Source organism: Nilaparvata lugens, chromosome 1 (assembly GCF_014356525.2).
Source record: "Nilaparvata lugens isolate BPH chromosome 1, ASM1435652v1, whole genome shotgun sequence".
Lineage (NCBI taxonomy): Eukaryota > Metazoa > Arthropoda > Insecta > Hemiptera > Delphacidae > Nilaparvata > Nilaparvata lugens.
This window is the reverse complement of record NC_052504.1, coordinates 35058539-35081464: the sequence shown is the minus strand read 5'-3', so window position 1 is coordinate 35081464 and position 22926 is coordinate 35058539. Positions and strand designations below refer to the sequence as shown.

At 31.8% G+C, this 22926-nt stretch overlaps 1 protein-coding gene across 1 annotated transcript in view; it reads left to right on the top strand.

The window, feature by feature from the left end:
- LOC111051602 (myosin-2 heavy chain) overlaps positions 1 to 22926 on the top strand; it is a 61379-nt gene that overhangs the window by 433 nt on the left and 38020 nt on the right. The window contains exons 2-13 of the mRNA XM_039424152.1: positions 8775 to 8873; positions 9552 to 9650; positions 9978 to 10127; positions 11037 to 11170; positions 11982 to 12041; positions 13892 to 14169; positions 14803 to 14982; positions 16353 to 16627; positions 19314 to 19467; positions 19833 to 19910; positions 20834 to 20965; positions 21863 to 21991. Coding sequence (XP_039280086.1) covers positions 8776 to 8873; positions 9552 to 9650; positions 9978 to 10127; positions 11037 to 11170; positions 11982 to 12041; positions 13892 to 14169; positions 14803 to 14982; positions 16353 to 16627; positions 19314 to 19467; positions 19833 to 19910; positions 20834 to 20965; positions 21863 to 21991 — 1767 coding nt within the window. The 5' untranslated portion in view covers position 8775. The remainder of the gene's footprint in view (positions 1 to 8774; positions 8874 to 9551; positions 9651 to 9977; positions 10128 to 11036; positions 11171 to 11981; positions 12042 to 13891; positions 14170 to 14802; positions 14983 to 16352; positions 16628 to 19313; positions 19468 to 19832; positions 19911 to 20833; positions 20966 to 21862; positions 21992 to 22926) is intronic.

Below are 22926 nucleotides of genomic sequence, written 5' to 3'. Positions count from 1 at the left end.
AATTTAATAACCACGGTCACTCTTCTGCATTGATCGACCCAACCAGTCCAACTCGACATCTGTCACGTTTGTTTTCAACTACTATGCAATGTCAATCATCCATAGCTCTAATTTTATACCTACTCTTTCCACGCTGACGATAGAGGACATCCATCTATCAATATCCATCAGCCGGCCTCGTGGCTAGTAAATGATAGAAAACGGGCTCTACCCTTTTTGAAGGGTTGAAAACTTCTCGTCAGTCAAGTCCTTCTACAGTCAAATGTTTTACTATATTTTAATTCATTTTGTCAAAAGAATATTAATTAGTAAACTCCCTTTCATAATTTATGAAACTACTAAATTAAAAAAAACAGTACCTCACTCCAAAATTTTCCCACAAGTTCGTTCATTCTGTTGTAAAATAACTTTTAGTCGATTGATAGTCTATTCATTCAAATACAGAGGACTATAAAAATTAATAATATAATACTAAATATTAAGGAGTTCAATGAACTATCAAGATATTCCCAGGACCTCACCCTACTCTTCTTGATAACTTTTATTAAAGTTCATTTATCCTTGAAATAGCCATCACATATAATGTACTCGATTCATCCAAGTAGAGATTTAAAACCAGTGAGTAGATCCATACATCTAGTAGATTCATACATTATGTCTATCAAAATCTTCTTCGAGTTAAAGGAGATTGTGTAATGGAAACTTCAAATAAGTTAATAAGTAACTGGTAATTACATGATATGAATATCTCCCATCTCCTCTATTCTTGGAATAATCTTTATAATATATTATGTAGTTCACTGACCTCTCAGTTAAATAAATGGTAGATTATTCAAAACTATACGGGGAATGGGAAGTAATTGTTTCATTTGATTATTGAAATTCAAAACACCTTTCAAGTAACTAACATCACATTCTTCATAGTACTAAACCCTATTTGAAATAAGGCTTCGCACAAAATTTTAGCAGTTGGCCTAATAAATTTGTAGCAATAGTTAGGGATGAATAATATAGAATTGGTTTGATTAATTGTGGCATGGATGCTTGGAATGTTGAACACTTAGCTCGCCGTGTGGTCTTGAGTGGAAGTGAATAATGCCGCACCTCGGAACGCTTGTTTATAAAATTCCAATTATAGATCTATGAAATTGTGAGTCATTTAGCTAGATATAGTCGATTCTTCCTGCATTTAGGTAAGAGGACTAATAAGAAGCCAGCATGAAGATTCGGCTTTCAATTGTCATCTTCATGAATTTGAAACATCGCAACAGATTAATTTAATTCCATTGTTAGAGCAAGGAATTCAAATGATTCACACATTCCCTTGATTATATTATGACAATGAAGAAATGAAATATTGTCTTCAAAGAATAACATTAATAATATTAATAAACTTTAATATTATCAAGTCCATAAATTTAACATAACATTTTTGTTTTTGGATGAAATAATAAATTATTTTTGGGACCGCATCGCAAACATAGTAATAAAAATTCTGAAATAGGATAGAATTATTCGAGTAGGATTATTTGAAAATAACAGAATATTTTCAATTATCTGATAGGTTATAGCAGTTTTAGAAAAGTACGGTATCTTTGTCATCAATGGCAGGCGAAAAACTGTATTATGTAATGGGAACAATTAAATTTAGAACAATATTCTTTAATATTATCAAGTCCATAAATTTATCCTAATAAAAACGTTCTAGCTGTGGTTTTTTTTGGTTACTCAACTGTCAGCTATTCCTTATTCCCTAGCAGTACTGTAGGCTAATGGACAAGATTTAAATAATAATTATTTTTCAACAATCTCCAAATATTTTTATGGTGATTCAAACTGTGTAAATAGTTCAAACTGTGTAAAATGTTCATAATGAAAATTTGTTGTAAGAGATTTGTCAATACTTGTCCAAAACTCATAATTCTTTGATCAACATTATCTAGCTTCATTGATAGCTGATTTATTTTGTTGATTTCATTTCAAAAATAGCCTCCCAAATCTTACCTCATAGCATAAGCATTGAATAAAATTATATAAATGTGTTCAATATATTCTATTAAGAATATATTCGATTGAAAAATTAAAAGTTTTGAAATTCCATTCTACTGATTGACGAAGCCTATTGCTTTTTGTATCTTTTAGTTGCCATAAATTATTATTCTTATACTCATTCTTCTATAAATTATCAATAGTAATAGAACATAAATATCAATAGTAATTATCATAATTGTTCTTTTATTTTCCTTGTTGTTGTTTTTTCAATCGTGAGTGAATTCTTTCAAGAAAAAGAAACCTCTCCATTGTTGAATTTTTTATCCAACGTCGTATCAAAAATTTTTTGTGCAATGATTGAGAAGCACATGTAGGCTACCTACTGTTGAGCTCGAACGTATGCCAGTGACAATTCAGCTAGATTTATGTATAGCACTATTTAGAAGCGTACTTTAGAGAGTTCATTCGCACATAATTTAACAGACATGCGACTAATCCTTTAGAGCCTCGTGCTTGTTCTGCTCAATTTACAAGTCATCATGAATAATATCCTTTCCAGGCAATTTCAAACCATACATTATTAATGTTGGGAACTTACACACGTCAAATAAAATCAAACATTTGAGGGTACTCCGTTTGTTCTAATGTCATGAATTTGAACGTTTGCCAAAAGTGAGTCATTCCAGAGCATCATTTCTAATATCTCTCATCAACTGAAATTCATTAAAACTTCTCTCTTCTGTACACAACTGGATTAGTTCTGAGGATAATTATCTGGAATTGATCAGTTTAATAAGCTGCTATTGATTAGAATGATTGTCCTCTTCTATTACTGTCGCAATTATGGAGGGTGATCCATTGCTGATGAACCCTAATTGACTTGAGACTTACGATGGAGGTCTCATGGTCTCCTTCTCATGTCCATTCCTTTTCAAGGACTCTGCTAAGAAGGTTTCCTCAGGTGCATCAATTTATGAACGATAAATCACTGTTGAGAATTTATTATTCCATTTAATTTTGTTGAGCCTAAATGTAAATGTTAAACTCAAGGATACTCCTATCCTGCTTCTGATTGGTTTTTCATATTTTTGGGAGTTTTTCTAAATCTGTCCCCTTACAAAAACCCCTATAGGTCAAGGTATCTATGTATACAGTTTCATATAGGTCACAAAGATCATATATAGGGTTCATGTAAAGTCACTGTCTGAAAATGTATTCCTCCATCGAATTCAGTCGAATTTTATAATGATAGCTACGATAATTTTTAAAACAGATTCGACGACTCCAGCATATTCCAGCTCTAATACCTTTCTAAATCTACTTTTTCCATAAAATTAATTGAAAAATTAAGAACCAACAACTAAGCTCTCAATTACAAACATCTTTGTATGCTTGATGGGTACACTAGTTTAGTGATATTCGCTAATGTAGACACAAAAACAAATTACATTTTTCCATAAATCTACCATAATTTTCTCACGAATTGCACTTTCAGAGATTCTATAAGTGTCACATTTGTAACATATAAATCTGAGACTAGTAAGTTCCATAGAAAATTAATAATAAAATATTCATCAAACTACTGTTCCAGAAGTAAATATCACCCTCATACTCATAAAAATAATATTTCATGTTGAAAACTCGGACAACCGAATATTACAAACTATTGTATAATACAAAAATAATACAATTCGATTGTATTAAGATATAAATGGCGAGATGTATCTCGTCTGATAAAACTTGTATTGTTTTATAAGTGTGTGCTCTAGCACTTGTTAATTATTGTCACTGACCCAACTGGCGAGCGTTTTTTCTAAAACAGCCTGTGAATTTTTCAAACGTTTAGCCACTTCAAACTACTGAGTTGAGCGAAAAGAATGAGAAACTGTCCAATGTCCAAAAATAGATTATCGGTGAATGTGTGAGATGTGCTGATCTGACACATTTATTACACTTCTTTTGAAGACAAGTGGGCTTCGACTTAAACTTATTTCTTCTCAAAACAAAATGGTAGGACTAAGTACTATTAAGATTAAGTGCGCAAAGCTATGTATTTCATTACCGTACCTTATTTGAAAATTTTTTACTGTAAAACATCCCTTTTATATTCATCTGAAAACAGTTTTGAAGAAATAAGTGGATCTCAAATTGGTTGCAAATTATATCGTTACTCATTTGAAAGATAAAATTTCCTCTTTTAAAAGTCTGAACCTATAGTGAACTATATTTAGCTGTTTGTGTGTTTTGTTCTACGAATAAATGTCTACGAATAAATAAATCAATTGCTTTAGTCAAAAATAACTTTAATTCTAAGAGAAAAGTGTAAATTTAAAGTATTGTGCTCACTATAACCTTAGTGTCAGGTTTCCAAATGTTTCCCATTAGGGAACTTTGGACTATATACGGCGAGGTGGAACTACCCTTGGGTCTCCCCACCATTGAAATCCATACGATAATAATAATAATAATAATAATAATAATAATAATAATAATAATAATAATAATAATAATAATAATAATAATAATAATAATAGATTTAGTGTGAATTCAGCTCAATAAACGGTCCAGAATTCTCATTAACTGTAATGCAATTGAAATCAATTTTTGATCTCAATAATCGTGATAGATATCAGACACCAATCATTTTTCTATTGCTTTCCTCATAGGTAAAACATAAACTTGTGTGTGAGTGATGAGTGGAAGAACATTCAAACAATATAAATAGTCACATCTCACCAACTTTTTATTATTGAAAATAATTTATGTCGATCATTTTCCAAACAATTGTTTATTAGTGAAGCTAAACCCGTATTAAACTCGATTCCCGGGAAAATCAGGATTTAATCTCAAATTAAATTCAATTTATTCGAATAGTGTTCAAACACTAGGTGTTTGAATGGTGTTGTCAAACACTACACCAGTACCAATAGAAAATGAAGATTTTTTTTTAATAAATGCAATTTAGCTGTCTACGTTTCAAAATAAAATACAAAAATTTCGAGAACATCAACAACACTGTTGAATGAATAATTTTAAGCAAACCGATGAAACCTGTATGTGGCACCATCATAATATCAAACTTGATAAAAAAGTAGCCTATGATGCTCTCAATTTAAATTTCTTGAAGAAAATTATTCTACTTAGCTAAATTATTTTAGTGAACTCACTAAAATAATGATCCAAAATGTTAAGAATAAACTAATTTCATAAAGCATTCAGCAGGCCTAGGCAATATTTATCTGTATTACAAAACATCCTGCTTTGATTTAGTTGGAAGGTAGAAGAAATGCAGCCAGCCAGCCCATATCAAGCACAAATCAACAGACGTGACTCTCTCTGCCAAGTGGTGGAGTTCACAGCAAGCTATTGCTATGCTTTATTTATAGAATTCTTTGACCTAATACCTCATGTTCGGCGACTTCCTGATCGGTTTCGAGTAAAAAGCTGGATGGATGAAGAGTATAGTAAGTGGTATCACAATACCATAAATTATGCTGCTAAGTGCTAGGATGCTTGCACCTTCGATTCTGGCAGAATAAATTTTAGAATAGAACGCGATATACTTGGGCCGATCACATTAGTTTTTTAAAACAATTCTTGAGGATGCAATGAAAAAGGATGGCATTATTATTCATTTACTCATTAAAATTGTTCTCACAAATACAAATAATAATATTTTCTAAGATCATGGCATATAATCAACAAAATGTAATAATGAGATTTTTGTGATAAATAAATTTACATTTCAATATTATAGAATGAAAAGAATTGCTTGAAATCCACTCTGGCATGTATATTGACTTTTCTTATGAATGACTCCCACATAACGCTGAAAATAGGCCTATCATTTGAGTTGATCTAGCCTCGTGAATAGAAAGAATAGAAAGTTTCTATGATAATCTGCCATGAAATCTGCATTTTATTGCAATTGTCTTCCTATAAGGAAATAGAGAAAACAGATCTATTTTTTCAATAAGAAAAACACTTGTGTTTTAAATGAATGATTGAATAGGCAGAAGGCAGAATGGAAGAATGGTGTTGATGAACAAAAACAAAAAAAAATGAATTTTCCAACCCTAATATATTCTTATCAATTAAATATTATCAAGGTGCAAAGCATTTCAAGCTTTTATTTCCCTAAAAAATTCCCTCAGACAACATTAGTAATTTCTGTCAAGATTATTATTGAGCCTTCTTCGTATTCTTTCACTGGAATTGAAAATGTTGTTCTATAGGCGTTGAAATAAAACATGTCGCCTAAATAAAAAGGGAACGGGATAGAAAAAGATTGTTTTGACGTGATTGAAAATAGAACTTCTGTAAAAGGCACCAGACCTTAAAGGTTAGTTATTTCAGTATCATTAGTGTGTCAGAAATGACCTCGAGTTTTCATTATTAATTCCCATTTTCTGTATTGCCAATCAATGAAAAGCATTCCAATTGGAACCGTCGTCACGTTTGAACTGTTGCTCATATATTTTTCTTTCTGAGCTCTGCTCTCTTCCCCTCACTCACCCTTTCTCTCTCTATCTATCTATCTCTCTGTCTTATCTGCTCATTCACTTTCCCTCTCAATCTTCTTTCTGTTATTTTTTGTCTCACTCCTCCCCAATGCTCTCTGTTCCTTAGATCAGAGATCGCATTTGTTTTAGTGCTCTGTGTACGCCCAGTTTCAAGAAAAAACGTCTGAATTGTTTGATCGTTTATTGCAATCTGGAGTCCTTGTTACTTGACGCAAATTCCACTTAAATTTATTTCCATTGTTGGATAAGTGCTCCGCATAGAATACTTTGCATTTTAATAATTTATAATATTAAATTTTTATTGATAAATTGATTACATTTTCCTATACTGTAATGATGCTTGCATGTGTATAAGATTTCTGCAAATCATGCAATCGACTTTACAAAAAATGGACTGGGTTGAGCATAATTAGAATAAACATTGAAAAAAGAAGCAAGAAGCTCTATGCCTGAACAGTATGTACTATAACGATAAAGTGAAAATTTAGAATATATAACTCCATGTGTTGTCAAGTTTTCAAACCTTGAATTGTCTTGAAATTGATTTTTGAATCTCAATTCTACATAGAAAATAACTTGGCATGTTTTCTTATAAATCCTCGTACTGTATTTACTATTATAATGCGTCTGAGAGGCTAATCCTAATACATGTTTCAGTATTGACAAGAAATTGATTTTATTGCTTTCAGCTTACATTAAAATGTAGTTAAATAAAAAACATATAGTTACATCAAACTTCTTGAATGATGAATCCATCATTTCAATTATTTCTTCTATAACATTAATGTTGAAATTTCTTGAGAGCAATGAATTTGAATACTGTACTGACTGCTCTCCATTTTTGTTCTACTAAGCAATTTAATGAGAATCTTGTGGTTTACGGATCTTATTCACAGTTTCAGTTTCTGCTCAGCAGAAAAGAAGTTCATTGGAAAGCAGACCTTACTAAACTAAGACCTTTTTATTGTTGTTTTTCTATTATTGTTATTGTGACTAATAATTTCTGCCAAATGAAAAGAAAAAAGAAAAAGTGACTTTCCATCCGTGATAAAACTTTTTAATTTATTTGAAACTTGATTATTTTTGAATCTGGATCGAGAACCTAGTTCAGAGTTTCAAAGCTTTATGCTGGTAGGCCTCCTTAACAATCTCTGAGTTTGTCACGCTATTAGAATATTTAAATGGAAACCTGCTTTTTCCATTTGAAAAATAATATTTTCTCACACGAATAAATGGATTATGAAGTGGAACGTTTCGGCTTTATTGATTGGGATGATGAAATATAGTTTGAGATGGGCATGAAAGGTAATTGCTCTCCTATCAAGTGTTTGATCATGATCATTTTTGAAAATCAATAGTGTGGCGACTATAAGTTCCACTTCTTAGTCCATCTCATTCCCACATTTTTGTTAAAACTTAACAATCAGTATTTAATAAACAAGCATGGAATCTTCAATAATAATCAAGTTTCGAATTTTAAGAAGAAAGGAATTTCATTATGAAGAAGAATGTAGGCCTATATAAGGGCTTTATACTTATATTTGTTATTGACGATCATCATTGGAATTGAAATTAATTTTAAAAAGTATTAAAATTGAATATAATAATATATGATAGGATCCTTTGAAATGAACGTGAACCATTCCCACAGACTGACTAATCATAGGAATTGAATCACTTACCCAAGGACTGCAGATACAACACTCACCTTTTTTCTTCAAAACAGTTACACTAATATGATTCTCTATCATTTCATACTTGATTCTACTCTCATATTACGTTGTAATGGCAAAATAGTCTGTCTTCATCCACTTTATTATCTACACTCCCATTTTCATTATCATCAAACATTGCAGGAACATCATCTCACATGATAAATGAATTATTACGGTAGATAAGAATGAATTCATACATATCCAGATCTGATAATTCTAATAACTTCTCTAGAATTCCATTAACAAGTAGATTGTTCCCTCTAACCTCCACCGCAATCTAACATAACGTGTAACTCATGTGCTCAATCATTGTAAAAGGCTTAGCATGGCATTAGCTCTTGATTCTTCAGAGCTTTCATGTTTTTGAGAATTTGTATGTTGCAGCAGCTTTCAGTGTCACAGTATTTTATTGTTGATGAAAATTCTTCAAGACTAATGTTTTGCCTGCTTGGAACCATAATGTAAGTAATGGAAATAGCATGTGAATCGGAAGCTTGTAATAACGTTACCATAATAATGTGAATGATTGAATGTTTGTTTTCAGAATGCAGCACATTCGGCCGACCGGCAAGGGCGATCCACTCTGTCCGCTGGGATTCCACCCCCAAGTTCGGTGGCCGACACGCTGCAAAAGATGTTTCAGGTACCCAAACCTCATTTTCATTGCCTACCCTACACAAAAATGTTGTTTGATTTTTTTTCAGAATCTAGCTAGAATCTAAAATTTAATTTTTACATTAATGGAAGAATTAGAAATTGATAAAACGGATTTAGAAATTGATTATTGAAAATACTAGATTCTTCATAATCTTTTTCATAGAAGCTAGCTTTATTTTCTATCATTTTCCTATTGGCGATCAATAAAGTATGAAAAAATGTTCAATTATCAAGAAATTACAACTTAATTGCTATTGAATTCATGCTATTTGAATTTTCCTTCAATTAAGATAGTTGCGTACTTGATTTCACTCTGAACGCATTGTTGAAATAAAGGAAAAGTAATTCACTTATGATGGAATAACTATTTAAATTGTTATTGAAATGACTGAACCTTCCATTTTATTTTGTGCATGAATTGTATATTCATATTTGGAGAAATATTCAGATGGTTATCTGAATTCTATTTTTCCCGCAGATTACAAACAACATGGAAATCGCATGAATGTTGATAATTTTCATTAACGTATCATCAGCTAATCCACTTCTCCACGGTTGAAATAAATAACTCCTCAGTTTTATAAACAAAGAGAACTCTTGATTAATAATAACAATGAGAATGATTCTTTATTACGAATTAAATTATTACTATATTATTCCGCAGAGATTACAAAGAACATGGAAATCGCAACAAAGAAGTGGAACCATTGCGGAGGGATGAAGTGACTGCATCATCTCCATCTTTATCATCATGGAATTCAAGGTGGGTTGAACCGAATCATGTAATTGATGAGTAAATGTTTAATGTATAATTAGCTGGAAAGTATTTTTACATAATAATTCCACTATTGGCCCATAAAAATCAGTAAACAACACAGAGCACAGACTCATGAGCTAATCAGTATATCACTAAACTCTTGAAAACTTTAGAAATTTTCACAAGGTTTTTCATGCAGTACTTGAATTCGTAAATAAACTGGATTTTATCATACTCTCTAAAATATTGATTATTTAATGACTATAATACAGTTTCTTTTGAGAAGAATGAACTTGATAATATAGTTTATTGATTACTCGACTGTCGTTTCAGATTACAAAGCGACTCAAAGAAAGACAGCGGCATCGGATCAAGGTCATGGACGAGCAGCACCAATCTCGCCGACTCATCATCAGCCACCTCCAGCCTCACCTTCCAAAAGACTTCTTCACCTTCATCTACTTCATCATCTTCCTCTCCAGGGTAACAACGCTTTGAAATAAATCACCAAGAAACATAACTTTATGCTTGAAGATAGTTAGTTTTTGACGTTTCCACAGGATTGTTATTAAGTTTTTTGAGTCCTGTGAACTAAAAATCAGATAATTGCAAGCAAAAACCATGCGTTTTTTTGAAAGATATCATATTTTATATTTTCTAAATTTAAATCATTAATTGCTATGGGAACGCTCTTATAATTTATAGAAGATTCATAGTATACTAATCTATAAAGTTGTATACTTGCTTTGAGCTCATCTGTAAGCGTGAAGTATCCAAAGTCATTAGTAGACTAGTGTCTAAAAGAATGATAGGTTATCCTTGTAAAATAATAAAATCAATAAGTAAAAATAAGCATTTTGATTCGTAGTTGGAAGCAATCACGACTTGACCATCAATCTGTGTATAGCATTTTGATTCGTAGTTGGAAGCAATCACGACTTAACCATCAATCTGTGTATAGCATTTTGATTCGTAGTTGGAAGCAATCACGACTTGACCATCAATCTGTGTATAGCATTTTTACAACTTTCAATTGCTAGGAATTATATAATCTTTGCTTCTGGCATGCCATTTCTAGTAGGTTATCTATATTGACAAAGACATGTCTATTCATTTTCGAAAGAATCTATTAGAAAAGTCACTTAAGAGCTTTGAACGAGTAACTGGGACTTCAAAGATTGGAGCGAATAAATATAACAGACCTGATTTGTATTCAATTTGTTTCTTGTGTCAATTTTTTCCCACTTTCAAGTATTGCAGTTTCTTAATATAAAATCATTAATTTCATGATCATTCATACGCTCAAGAGTAATGAAGAGTTTGAACTTATAACACCAGAACTCAGTGATTTTTTATATTTTCTAATAGAAATGTGTATCATATATTGTTCAGCTTCAGTAATGCAGCATCATCTTGGACATCGACTCCCAATCTGGCAGATATGAAAGAAGACGCTCAACCGGTTACAACAGTCAATGTCACTCTACCAAGAAGGAGGCCGCAACCTGTTGTTACAGATGATGATGGTAACTAATTCGTTCTCAATTTTTTCGCAACGTATTATATTCCTCCTAAATAATCAGATTGAATCGTGAAACAAGACAGAATTTATTTATTTACCTTTTAACATGATATTTTTAGACTTCATAGAGTAGGCCTAATATTTATTTTGCCTCATAGCATTGGCGCTTCCAATGAAGTGTGATTTTTTCTTAATTGGAATAGAAAAAAATAAATTTCTATTAACTGTGTTCGAATTTGTTGAACTTCTTTTTTTGTTGATAAATTAGGTTATTCCATAAGCTGTGTTGAAATTTGTTGCTGTGCTGAAAAAGAACTATATTAACTGAAAAAAATATTTATCACTTTTAATATAATATTGAAACTAAAAATATTTAGCACTTTTAAATATAATATTGAAACTATCAGTTTGAAAAAATTTTTTTTGGTTACTCAAATTCGAATAAATTACTAAAATTACAAATTCGAATAGGTTTTATATTATATTGGATTAGCCGTATTAAAAAACTGAAATTATTGTCGAGCTTGTTTGTGTATCTCTAAAATAGGGTACCGAATGGGACATGGAAATTAATAAATTCAAAACTACATTATTAAGATGAAAGAATTTAATAAGAGTTGTGCTTTAATAGCTGTTTAGTAACTGCGTTAATGGGCAAATTCACCAAATTGTCTTAATGTATCCAATTTTCCAGTTTCCAATATTATTGACTCCTTTTATTGATGGCCGTCTTCGTTTCCAAGGGTGGTGTTTTTATGTTTCAATATTTTTTTGATGTAATAAATTTTCTAGCAATTGACTAATTATTTCTACAGGAGGAACTGGAGTCGCTGAATCAGAAAATCAACAAGACACCCCAACCCCAAGAAGTAGAAGTAAATAGAAGCATGAGTAAACTATTTGAGAAAAACTAATCAATGTTATGTCTGGTTTCAATCGCTCATGTGGAGCTTACTTCATTACAAGAGTGAATTTGAATTTACTCAATTCACAAAATTCTCATCAGTTTTCTAACCAAAACGAAATGTTTCTCGACTCTGCTACCCTTTTCGTATTATAACATATTGTTTTGTGTTCATCAGAACTTACCTGTCCTGGGACTTTTATTAACTAAATTTTTCAACTATTTGTAAAAAAAGCAATAATTATTCTATCTTACATTGTTCAGCCGGGAACGAAAACCTTGGCGTGCAAAGGTTTCATTCTCTCAATATAACTCTGATATACTTCTTACATTAATTATTTGTACTACTTACATCATTCCTTAATTTATTCTAAGATACTACCACTAAGAAAATGACATATATTCAAAAGTCAAATCAATTTAGATCAAACAAAATGATATGAAACAATAAATATTGATACAAACAGGTATTTTACTGTAATTATTGTTAAAATGTTAAACATCTTTCAATGCTAGTAAAAATCATTCCCAATAAAACTGCCTTCGTCTTTAATGGATTTCAACTTTGTTTACTTTTTGTTTTCAATCTTCTCAAGTTTTCAATAAATCTTGACTTCAAGTTCGAAGAAATTTAATTTTCAGACATTAATTTGTGGGTTACTTGATGTAAGACCCATCAAAGCTCATATAACAAATTTGGCTACTGTCTGAATAATAATTATAATTATACAAGATAGTCTGCCAAATGACTGTGTTCTAGGCAAGTTTTATTGCCGTTGGAGTGCAGTATTATTCCCGTTGTTGAGCGGATCTCACACAGAAATACTCGTGCAAGTCGACAGTTTCAGTGAAATAGTAGATACAATCAGTGGTATTTCACTATTAATATTCGTGTTTCAATATTAATATGTGTTTGTAATAAACTTTTCTCGTGTCAATCTAATGAGTTTCTAATAACTTGTGGAAAGAATTTGTTTTCCAGCGTTGCAGACGTTTATTCGCAACCATTTTATTTGCAATATTTAGTTAAAATTAGCGAGACTCAGAATTTCTCAACTTCATGTACAACTTTAGAGGAAGTCAATACCGCTCCATTCTCGGTAACAATTACAACTCATGTGTTCTCAATGTTATTTTGAAGTTTTATCATGTCTGGACGTTGTTTGATGTCAAGAAACTCTCTAACAAGTTCATGTCTCTAACAGTTCATTCGATTGTTATGAATTTTTCTACAAAATAATTATACTAACAGTTCAGTGAGTCGAGAGCGCAATAATTGTAACTCAACTAAGACCTCCAGATATTTTTGGGCATTTGAGACTGAGTCCATCAGCCCATTTTGGAGACTGAGCTCATTTCGTTGGTTCGAAATCCACCATTCATACACAAGCTTGAAATATAAGGTGAGAAAGTCAGTAGTTAACACCTAAGAAGTTCAAGGATTATAAGATATCTACAACTTATGATATGTGAGGTGATATACTAGCCAAATGTTTCATATTACCAACTGACTAAATTATTATTGATATAAGATAAATAATTCAACCCATTCATATAAGAAATAAAATGACTTTACCCAGATAATCAACAATTTTTCTATAGAAAAGACAAAATAAAGTAACTTTTCCTAATATTTTTCGACTAGCTGACTCCGATCTAAAAATTAATTATTAAACTCTCCCATAGAGGAGACAAAATATTGATTGCATGAAAATGTGACTTCAAAAACGATCAATTATGTATCTGCATCAGTGATTGTGAATCTCATCAATCAACATAATTATATTACATATCAAATGAAAATAATGATTGGTTTGGCAGATGATTATCGTAGAACACAGTACACGGTTCGGAGAAGAACAAGCACGCCAAGCACAGTTGTCGACACATCGACCAGCTACACGCCGAAAACATCGGTCAGTGCTTCAGCAACGATAACGACCACGTTTTCAAGAGCTTCTAGAACGCCAGACAGGGTCGTCGACAAAACTCCGGAACGAACGCCTGAGAGGGTCGTTGTCAAGCTGCCTGAAAAGCCTGTTGCCGCAAAAACAACAACAGAGAAGTCTAGCAAAGCTGATATGGACTTCATGATGCAGGTAATAAATATAATGTATCGTCTAATAATATTTTATTGATAGATTTGGTAGAAGGTTCTTTCTAGAAGAGTTTATTTTTCATAAAAATTGGAAATAATGAAGCTATGACATAATTGATATTTTTTTGTTTATAAAACTATCGCCAGGGATAATGAAAAAGCTAGGTCATTCTCACAATTTGCAGATTGTGTGGTTATCCATAATTCCACTTATCTATTCTTGGTTTTTTTAGATATTTCAATCATTTTTGTCATTTTCGACATCCTACAATCAGCAACCGCCGGTTTTAGAACATTTTATAAGATCAACAGTTGGTTTTTGTTCTATTCAAAACAATAAAATCGCTCTTTTACAGCAATTGTAGGACGTTCTTAAAAAATATGTTAATATTGAAACAAAATCGTTATCCTAGTAGTTAAGGAAGAAGACTTAGCATTAGAAGACTTCTCATTAGAATTTAAATGGAAGAAAACGAGAAAAGTTTTATTAGATGTATTCAACCTTACAGAATTTCCCCCTTTGCAACAATTTTCCAAAAATATAAGCTTTGATTTACCACTTGTAATCTTTAGCGTGTGACTGGAAATATGATAATTAATAAGTTATTATATCTGCAATTTCGACTCTTTACAGGTGAAATCATCAAAACCTCCCAGACCACCTACTTCCAGTGCTAAGAAATCATTACAGCTTCCTCCATCGAAGCCAGCTGCATCCAGCAGCGAGGAGGATGATGATGATGATGACAACAGCAGCACGACAGGAACGGAGACCACTGAGACCACACTTGTTAACGATACTAGCGAATTACAGGTCAACTGACAAAATTGATGGCGAAATCCTCATTTTATTCTTGTTTAAGTACCAGTCTTATCAATAAGTCAAATTTTATGTGCTGATGAAAGCAAATACAGCTTGAGCTAACGCATTCAACATGTCCCCTTCAAATGATATATTTTTACAACAGCATTTTCGGAAAGTCTGAAATATCTAGTCCAGATTCAAACCTGTTACTTCTTTTTTCAAAACGCGGTCTTTTACTTTTTTTAGTTTTTCGAAATATAGAACAGGATTTCAGGATATTAGTTTTAATTTAACTTTAGGGCGTTATTGAAATGCCTGCAATTATTCTCCTAGAGAAAGAAGTTGATGCGCAGTTCTTTCTCTTACAGTGGGATTTGTTACATGATGAATATCAAGATGATTACATTCCAAACAATTTACAATATAGTATGAAATATATGATCGTCTCATCAAATTACCCTCGCACTTTCCATCACCCACGAACAAGCAAAAATCTCATGTGGGCATCATCCACAATAAAAAAATACCAGATCTATTCTAAGTTTTAGCTACATCAATTCCATTTTGAACTATTCAGAATTCAGATCTATATAAACACATAAAACAGGTTTTTGTTTTTATTATAAAAAATTTATATGCTTTTATCTGTCTTTTACATGCCAAATCTGTTTCCTTAATTTAGTACAGATGGAAATTACTGAGATATTTCAATTATTTAAATTACAGAACAATTACAGAACAACTATTACACGGTTATAAGCGATGTACGCTCTACGAGCTCTAGCAGCAGACTAACTTGAAAAAGCAAATAGACTAATGGCTAGTAAATAACAATTCATAGCTACATCAGCATTATAAAGGGGATTATAAATTGTAACTTCAGATGTTCTACTCAATAATGCTAAAGTGTAAAAGTTAGCATCATTCCATAGGATAGCATTGGGTAAGAATTTAGGGACTTTCTCCTGGCTTGCCGATTGTATTATGTTTTAACAAGATTGTGGAAGTATTTTATCAATGTTATGTTGAAATTATAATCATGTGTATTTTCACTATAGTAATTTTTTATTATTAAATTTTATTTCCTCATACAATCACAAATCTATTATATACAATTATATAGCTGTAATTGGGAGAGAGCGACAGACTCAGTCCAAAAACTGCTCATTTTCCAAATTTTAATTTTATAACAGTAACATGGATTAAATTTCACTTCCAAGAATTCGAGCTCAATTCTATTAATACAAATAAAAAACATGAAATTTTTAATTTAGAAGTATGCGGCACTTCATTACATATATTATACACTTATCTTGATAATCAATGAGATGAATAATTTAAAAATGCAAACCTAACTAATTAATTCAATAATGTTACAGAATCTGAAACTGCAGCAGAAAGTGAACGAACTCAACACAACACTGGAGGATTTGAAAGATGATAAACGCAGTTTGAGTTTACGCGTGAAAGAGTTGGAAGCGGATCTGGAGAAGAGCAAATCATCAGCTGACTTGGAGAAGGAGGCTGAAACACTGCGAGCTAAACTGCAGGCTGCCGAAACACTTTGTGAGGAGTTGATGGATGAGAATGAGGACATGAAGAAGGAGCTGCGTGATCTCGAAGAGGAGATGGATGAGATGCAAGACAATTTCAGGTTAGTTCAAAATATTTCAATAGAACATTGCTCATGTCATCCCTCAACTGTATCACAGAAAGTACACTAGTTTTGTGTAAGCTCTCCACATAATATTAATCCCCATGAAATATGTTCACAGCTATTTTAACATGAAACATTTCTAGAGAATACCGGAAGATTGTTCTCACATATGCGTAAGCTTTGTATTGTTAATCTAACATTAATTTATGTATTTCAAAAGGTGTGTGTGTGTGTGTATGAGTGTATGTGCGTCTGTGTACACGATATCTCATCTCCCAATTAACGGAATGACTTGAAATTGGAACTTAAGGTCCTTACAATATAAGGATCCGACACGAACAATTTCGAACAAATGCTATTCAAGATGGTGGCTAAAATGGCGAAAATTTTGTCAAAAACAGGGGTTTTCTCGAAAACGGCTCCAACGATAGTTGGAGCCCTTATGAAATATCAATCTATTTTCTCAGTCTTGCATTGATCTTAGCACTTCCGAACAAAATTCCTGGCTATACTATTGGTTATTAAATGTTATGCTATTATGTAATAATAATGTTAATAATATTATGTAATAATTACCCTATACTTCCTTTGAGGACAACTCAGAGTTGAAATTCCAATAGGTATTATCAGTTCAATATTTTGTATTGCGTGTTCTCTACTCTTTGTAATCATTATGTTTAGATAAATTCAAAATTTATCTCTCCAGCACAAGTGAACAGTGTATTTGTATATGGAAAGGCGCTTTCCATGATCTGAGACGATGGAGGTAGCCTACACCCCGATAAGCGAAAATATTTAAAACGTGTCAAGTTTCCAGATTTTTCAGCAGTAACAGTACGAGTGAAATAAAGTCAAAATCATGAGATTTCAAAATTTATAATTACGTTCCGGAAAACCTGTTTCTAAAGTTTGTTGCTTAAAAATATATCTCAAAAAATGAGCTGTTATATTTCTATTTCCATAGCGATCACCGGAATCCTGCTATTGTTATTTTCTAGTAAGACATGAATAAAAAGTACGTTCTGAAATCTGAACAGGAAGGGGGAGGCAGGTGATGTATTGTGCGCCAGCTAAATGTGTAATTTGATAAATATAATTTGTGACTGTTAGGAAATGAAATGGAATATGGAACTATAAGAAATAATATGTATATTTAAATGTGCAATGAAAATAGACACATATAGTGCATACTCCATAGTAGCTAGCTATATCATCCTTATAAATGTTTTTACTTTCCTTGCCCTATTACCATAGGTAAGGAAAGTATTGCTTTCCGAAAAAATTTAAGTGAATGCGCCACATCAGATTTTTTTGAATTCAAGTTTGAAAAAGCCATTAAAATTATTATATTCATTATAGAAATAAACCTTCAAGCAAATCCTTGAGTTTTTCACTAGGTGTGTGTGTGTGTGTGGTGTGTGTGTGTGTGTGTGTGTGTGGTGTGTGTGTGTGTGTGTGTGTGTGTGTGTGTGTGTGTGTGTGTGTGTGTGTGTTGGCCATTTTTGTGTATTGGAATATGGGTACACACTCAACAATAAATTTTCCATTTTTCGACCTAATTTGACTTATGATGCTTGATTTTGGACCACCTTGACGAGCCGAGAAGGATGAAGTGTATAGTACGATGAAATCCGAGCATTGCGTTAAAAGTTATAAGTGTTTGAAATTTTGATCCTTGAGGTGTCCTTAAGCGCACCTCTCCACTGAGAAATACTGAAATGAAGTGCATCCAACGGGTGATCCTCATAGAACATAATCTCATGAACTTATGTCATTGTACGAAATATCAATGTGAGGACAATGTAGTTTGTGATGATGGTTGAAGCTGAAAATTAGGTGTTTTTCACAATTCAAGGAGCATTGTTGTCAGGTGTACCTGGAAATCTATATGAGATAGAGCGCTCTACCTGATCTAAGATTGTAGAGCACAAAAATTTGCTCAGAGGGATTTCGAATTATACATTTAAATGGTAACAATCGGAAGATATTGTTGATCAAAAACTAAAATTCATCAAAACTTTTTTTTCTTCAAATTTTACTCATTTTTGAAAAATCATAACTCAGTACTTATTAGAGATAGAGAGTTCCGAATGACCTCATTTTATTCAGAATTTTATAATCTAAAAAAAGGCAAGAGCAAATTTTACTGTCCGATTACGAGATTTGCAGAAATAGCTGAAAACTGGAAATTGAGCCGAAAATACGAGGTTTTTGGGCCACTGTATCTAGCACAAGGAAATTTTGCATGAAGAAATTGGTTCTGGACTTCTCTTATGTACCCAAATAATATATTAAAAAATCAAAACTACAATATAAATTGCATGCACCAATGTATATAGTGACTGGACTAGAACATTTTCACCTTAAATTGAAAATAAGCTCGAAGTTTGAGAAAATAAGATTATTAAATTGCAAACTGTTGGCAACTGTTGATTCTATTAAAACATTCACTATGAAGAGATAGCAGACTTCATGTGTCTGCAGCGTTATTGTCCTGCCACCAGGTGGCTTAGATCTTTGAATAGTAGACTTGAGATGCGCGTGAACACTAGCGTCAGTTGATAATTTTCATAACGTCAAGGAAAGTTTGTGAGTGCGCCACACCAGATTTTTTAAACACTCCGTAGTTTACGTGTATTGATTCTCAATTCCATATTAACAGTCTTATAATATTCCTTTACAGAGAAGAACAAGCTGATGAATATTCGTCTTTGAAGAAGGAACTGGAGCAAACAGCGAAGAACTGTCGAATTCTGTCATTCAAGCTGAGGAAAGCAGAAAGGAAACTCGAGACTGTTGAAGCTGAAAAAATAGAACTAGAGAAAAAGTGCAAAGAGGTAATACCATTTCCAGATTCTGTAGTTAACCATAGAATTATTAGAGTTATCTAGTACTGTATCTTTTTCTATTTGAGATGGTAAAAAATAATTTAATTTGATCATAGGTTCATACTGTTCTGTGAATGGGTATATGCAAATCAGAAATGATTCTCATTTCACGGTCATCGTGAGAGGCAAAGCGAATCGTAGATTACAATGTTTCTATATGTTGAAATAAAAACACAATATGTTGTAAAACACAATTTTTTATTGGAGAATTATACATCTTTGAATATAGTGCTCAGTTTCTATATATTATAAATATGCACTGTACAGTGTAGGCTACTGATCTAATCCTGAAATATTTTTTCTATACTTTCTAGTTGGCTGGCGGATCATCAGGACAAGATAAGGTGGAGAGAATCCGTCATCTGGAGAAAGAGCTCACTGTTGCCAATGAGGTAATTTCATTAATTATGAGCTGTCAATATTATAACTTTGCAGTAGAGAATATAACCGGAAGTCTTTTTCAGCATCGATCAAATGCTTAACAGCTTCTTTGCTCTGTATCAGCGGAGTGTATCTTAACTTTCTAAACGATTTAGATCAAGTCAATAATAATCAGCGTAGATTGTGTAAAAATGTAATGGTAATATAATTCCGTCAAACTTACATCACTTCAAAAATAATTCTCCTCTGTTCCTGAAATAGCCAATAATAACCAGTGTAGATTGTGTAAAAATATAATAAAAATAGGATTCCGTTAAAATTACATCACTTCGAAAACAATGTTCATCTCTTCCTGAAATAGTCGGTTAAATAGACAAAGGGCAATTTATTCATCCAACAATGAAAAAATCTGCTCATGTTACGTTGAAAGCCTGCTTTTATTTTTAGATTGACCAATTTTTTATGCATGATCATGTCATAATTGCTATTTATTATCATAAATACATATGATCATGAGTACCGTATCAATATTGCTAGAATGTCCTTCGAACTAACCATTAAAGAAATATCATTACTGTGAAGATTTTCATCGTTAATTTTTTATAAATATCAATGAACTGTGATATCCATCGATAACTTCAAAGTAGATTATTTTTGCAGATATTTACGTAGTTATTACAATTTTATCATTCTTAATGTGGAATAACTTGAAATATGACAAAAACTATGGAAGAGAGAACAAAGGAGAAATAGTCTTTAATGTTAAGCTTTATGTTTGAGCTTTGCATGTAATTAGAATAATAATATTATGCAATTAAGTTACATAATATTGCTTCTTAATCATAATTAAGAGGGTTTTAGTTCAGGAATGAACTCACGCATCCTATGATACACCAGGAACGGGTAACCATATTTTGAACGAATAATTTTATAGGTTGCTCAAAGATTGCAGAAAGAACTTGAAGAAGCAAAAGAGAAGATGAAGTCCATCAACGATAAAGACGACGGAAAGACAAAGAAGAAAGCTCCAATGCTAGGAAGTATTCCTAAAACACCATCTGGTGAGGTGAGAGTGAGATGCATTTTAATCATATCATTGTACAATGGCCTCCATGAATTTTAATAGCCGATTCTATTTTTTACAGTTTAGAATTAGGGATGTATTTATTTTTACACAGTTATTGCTATTCTAAGCAAATAAGCTTACCAAAGTTTAATAATGAGCTTTCGCTTATCTCTAGTTCAGATACTATTGCTTGAACAGTGCTTCCTTGATTTCAATATTCATTGTCTAATAATATGTTATCTAGTTCAGATTAGTAATTATTTCAGTCGTATTTTATTCGTAAGGAATAAATGAATAGATAGTTCTCAATTTTATATTTTTCACATGATATGATAGTGTTGGGAGTAGATAGTATTTATTCTATTCAATTGAATAATTTGCTCATTACATTTTTTTAGCTTACTGTTAACAAAATTGAAACTCTAATCAGGTCATCATATCAGTATAATGGTGGGAGATATAAGAGTGAGATTGGGTTCTATCCAAATTCAGACGCAACTTATTAGTTCTACATTCGTCTCGATGATTGATGAGTATTTTAATTCATTGTACCATTATTAGTATTAAATCTTGAAATTACCTTTCACCAACATAGTTACTTTTCAAGTATATAAGTATTCAAGTAGATATGAGAATAATTCTTGTCATCTACCATCAATACACATCGTGGTATTGTACTATTATTCTTCTCGACTGTCAGGTCAGTAGAATTGTCCATATCATCCGGTTCATTACCCATGCACAAGCCTAGAGCTCATGTGGGAATCACCCTCAGCAAAAAAATTATAAATCTAGAGAATAGATACGTCATCCACATTATGTTTGTATTTTTACAAATTAATGATCAACCAATAAATTTCAAATTGATTTAATTAGAAATATTTAATTCTATTGCAGAAGGTCTCGAGAGAATCGTTGACTCGAGGAGGCTCTCAAGAAGATCCAGTTCAGCTACTCAGAGATCTCCAGGACTCAATGGAAAGAGAAGCTGATCTTCGTGAACAATTAAGATTTGCAGAAGAAGAAGTAAGTTGTTATTTTACCAGATTTCAGATTTCCAAATCGAGCTTATTTCTTCATACAAGTTTTCAAAGGAGTTATATAACTAAAATATCATTGTATTTTTTATTTGAAATAGATAAGACATGCAATTTGTGAGTTTAGAATATTTTTGGAGAATCAAAAAGTATATATATATTATATTATAAAAGAAAGAATATTAATATGAATTTGAAAACTATAGAGCCCACTTGATTTAGAATGTTTTGTCTAGTCATCAGATTTCCTTGATTTTATCAATGAAAATGATGTGTCAATCTCATTTTTGCATAGTGAATTCCAAATTATTTCATTTGCTTGTAAATTTGTGACAATTTGAATTCATTTCTAGTAAATTTGAAATTGTTTCAAATTATTTTTTTATATAAGTGTTTGAAACAGTTCCAAGCATTCTCTATGCTTTTGATTTGTTATTTGTGTTGTATTTCTCATTTGAAAGCAATGTTCTCCACTTAGAAGTATTTTCTAGTTTATTCTTCTATTTACTCAATTTTTTGAAAATTTAAATTAATCTTGTAATAATTGAAGATAGCCACAATATTATCAATAACAGTTGAAAATTAATGAGAAGAATTATTTAATTATGTTTGAGTAACAGCATTATGTAATTTCAATACAGAACATTTCGTAGGGTATTTGATTTGATTCTAGATATCAGTTAGTTTTATAAACTCGTGTTGATAAGTCTATCTCAACCTTTAAAACCTCTCTAGTCCCAGAAGCTTTATTGAAAAACCGTGTCAGTATTAAAAGATGTATCAAACTAGTCAGAATAATGCAGGGAAACGAATGTTGCATTTTTTCTAGATAATGAGGCTTCAGTTGAGAAGAAAGCATTACGTGCTGCTGCCAACTAGAGCTCAGCCTGATGTTGTTCCAACAAAGCCGGAGGAGTTTGCTAA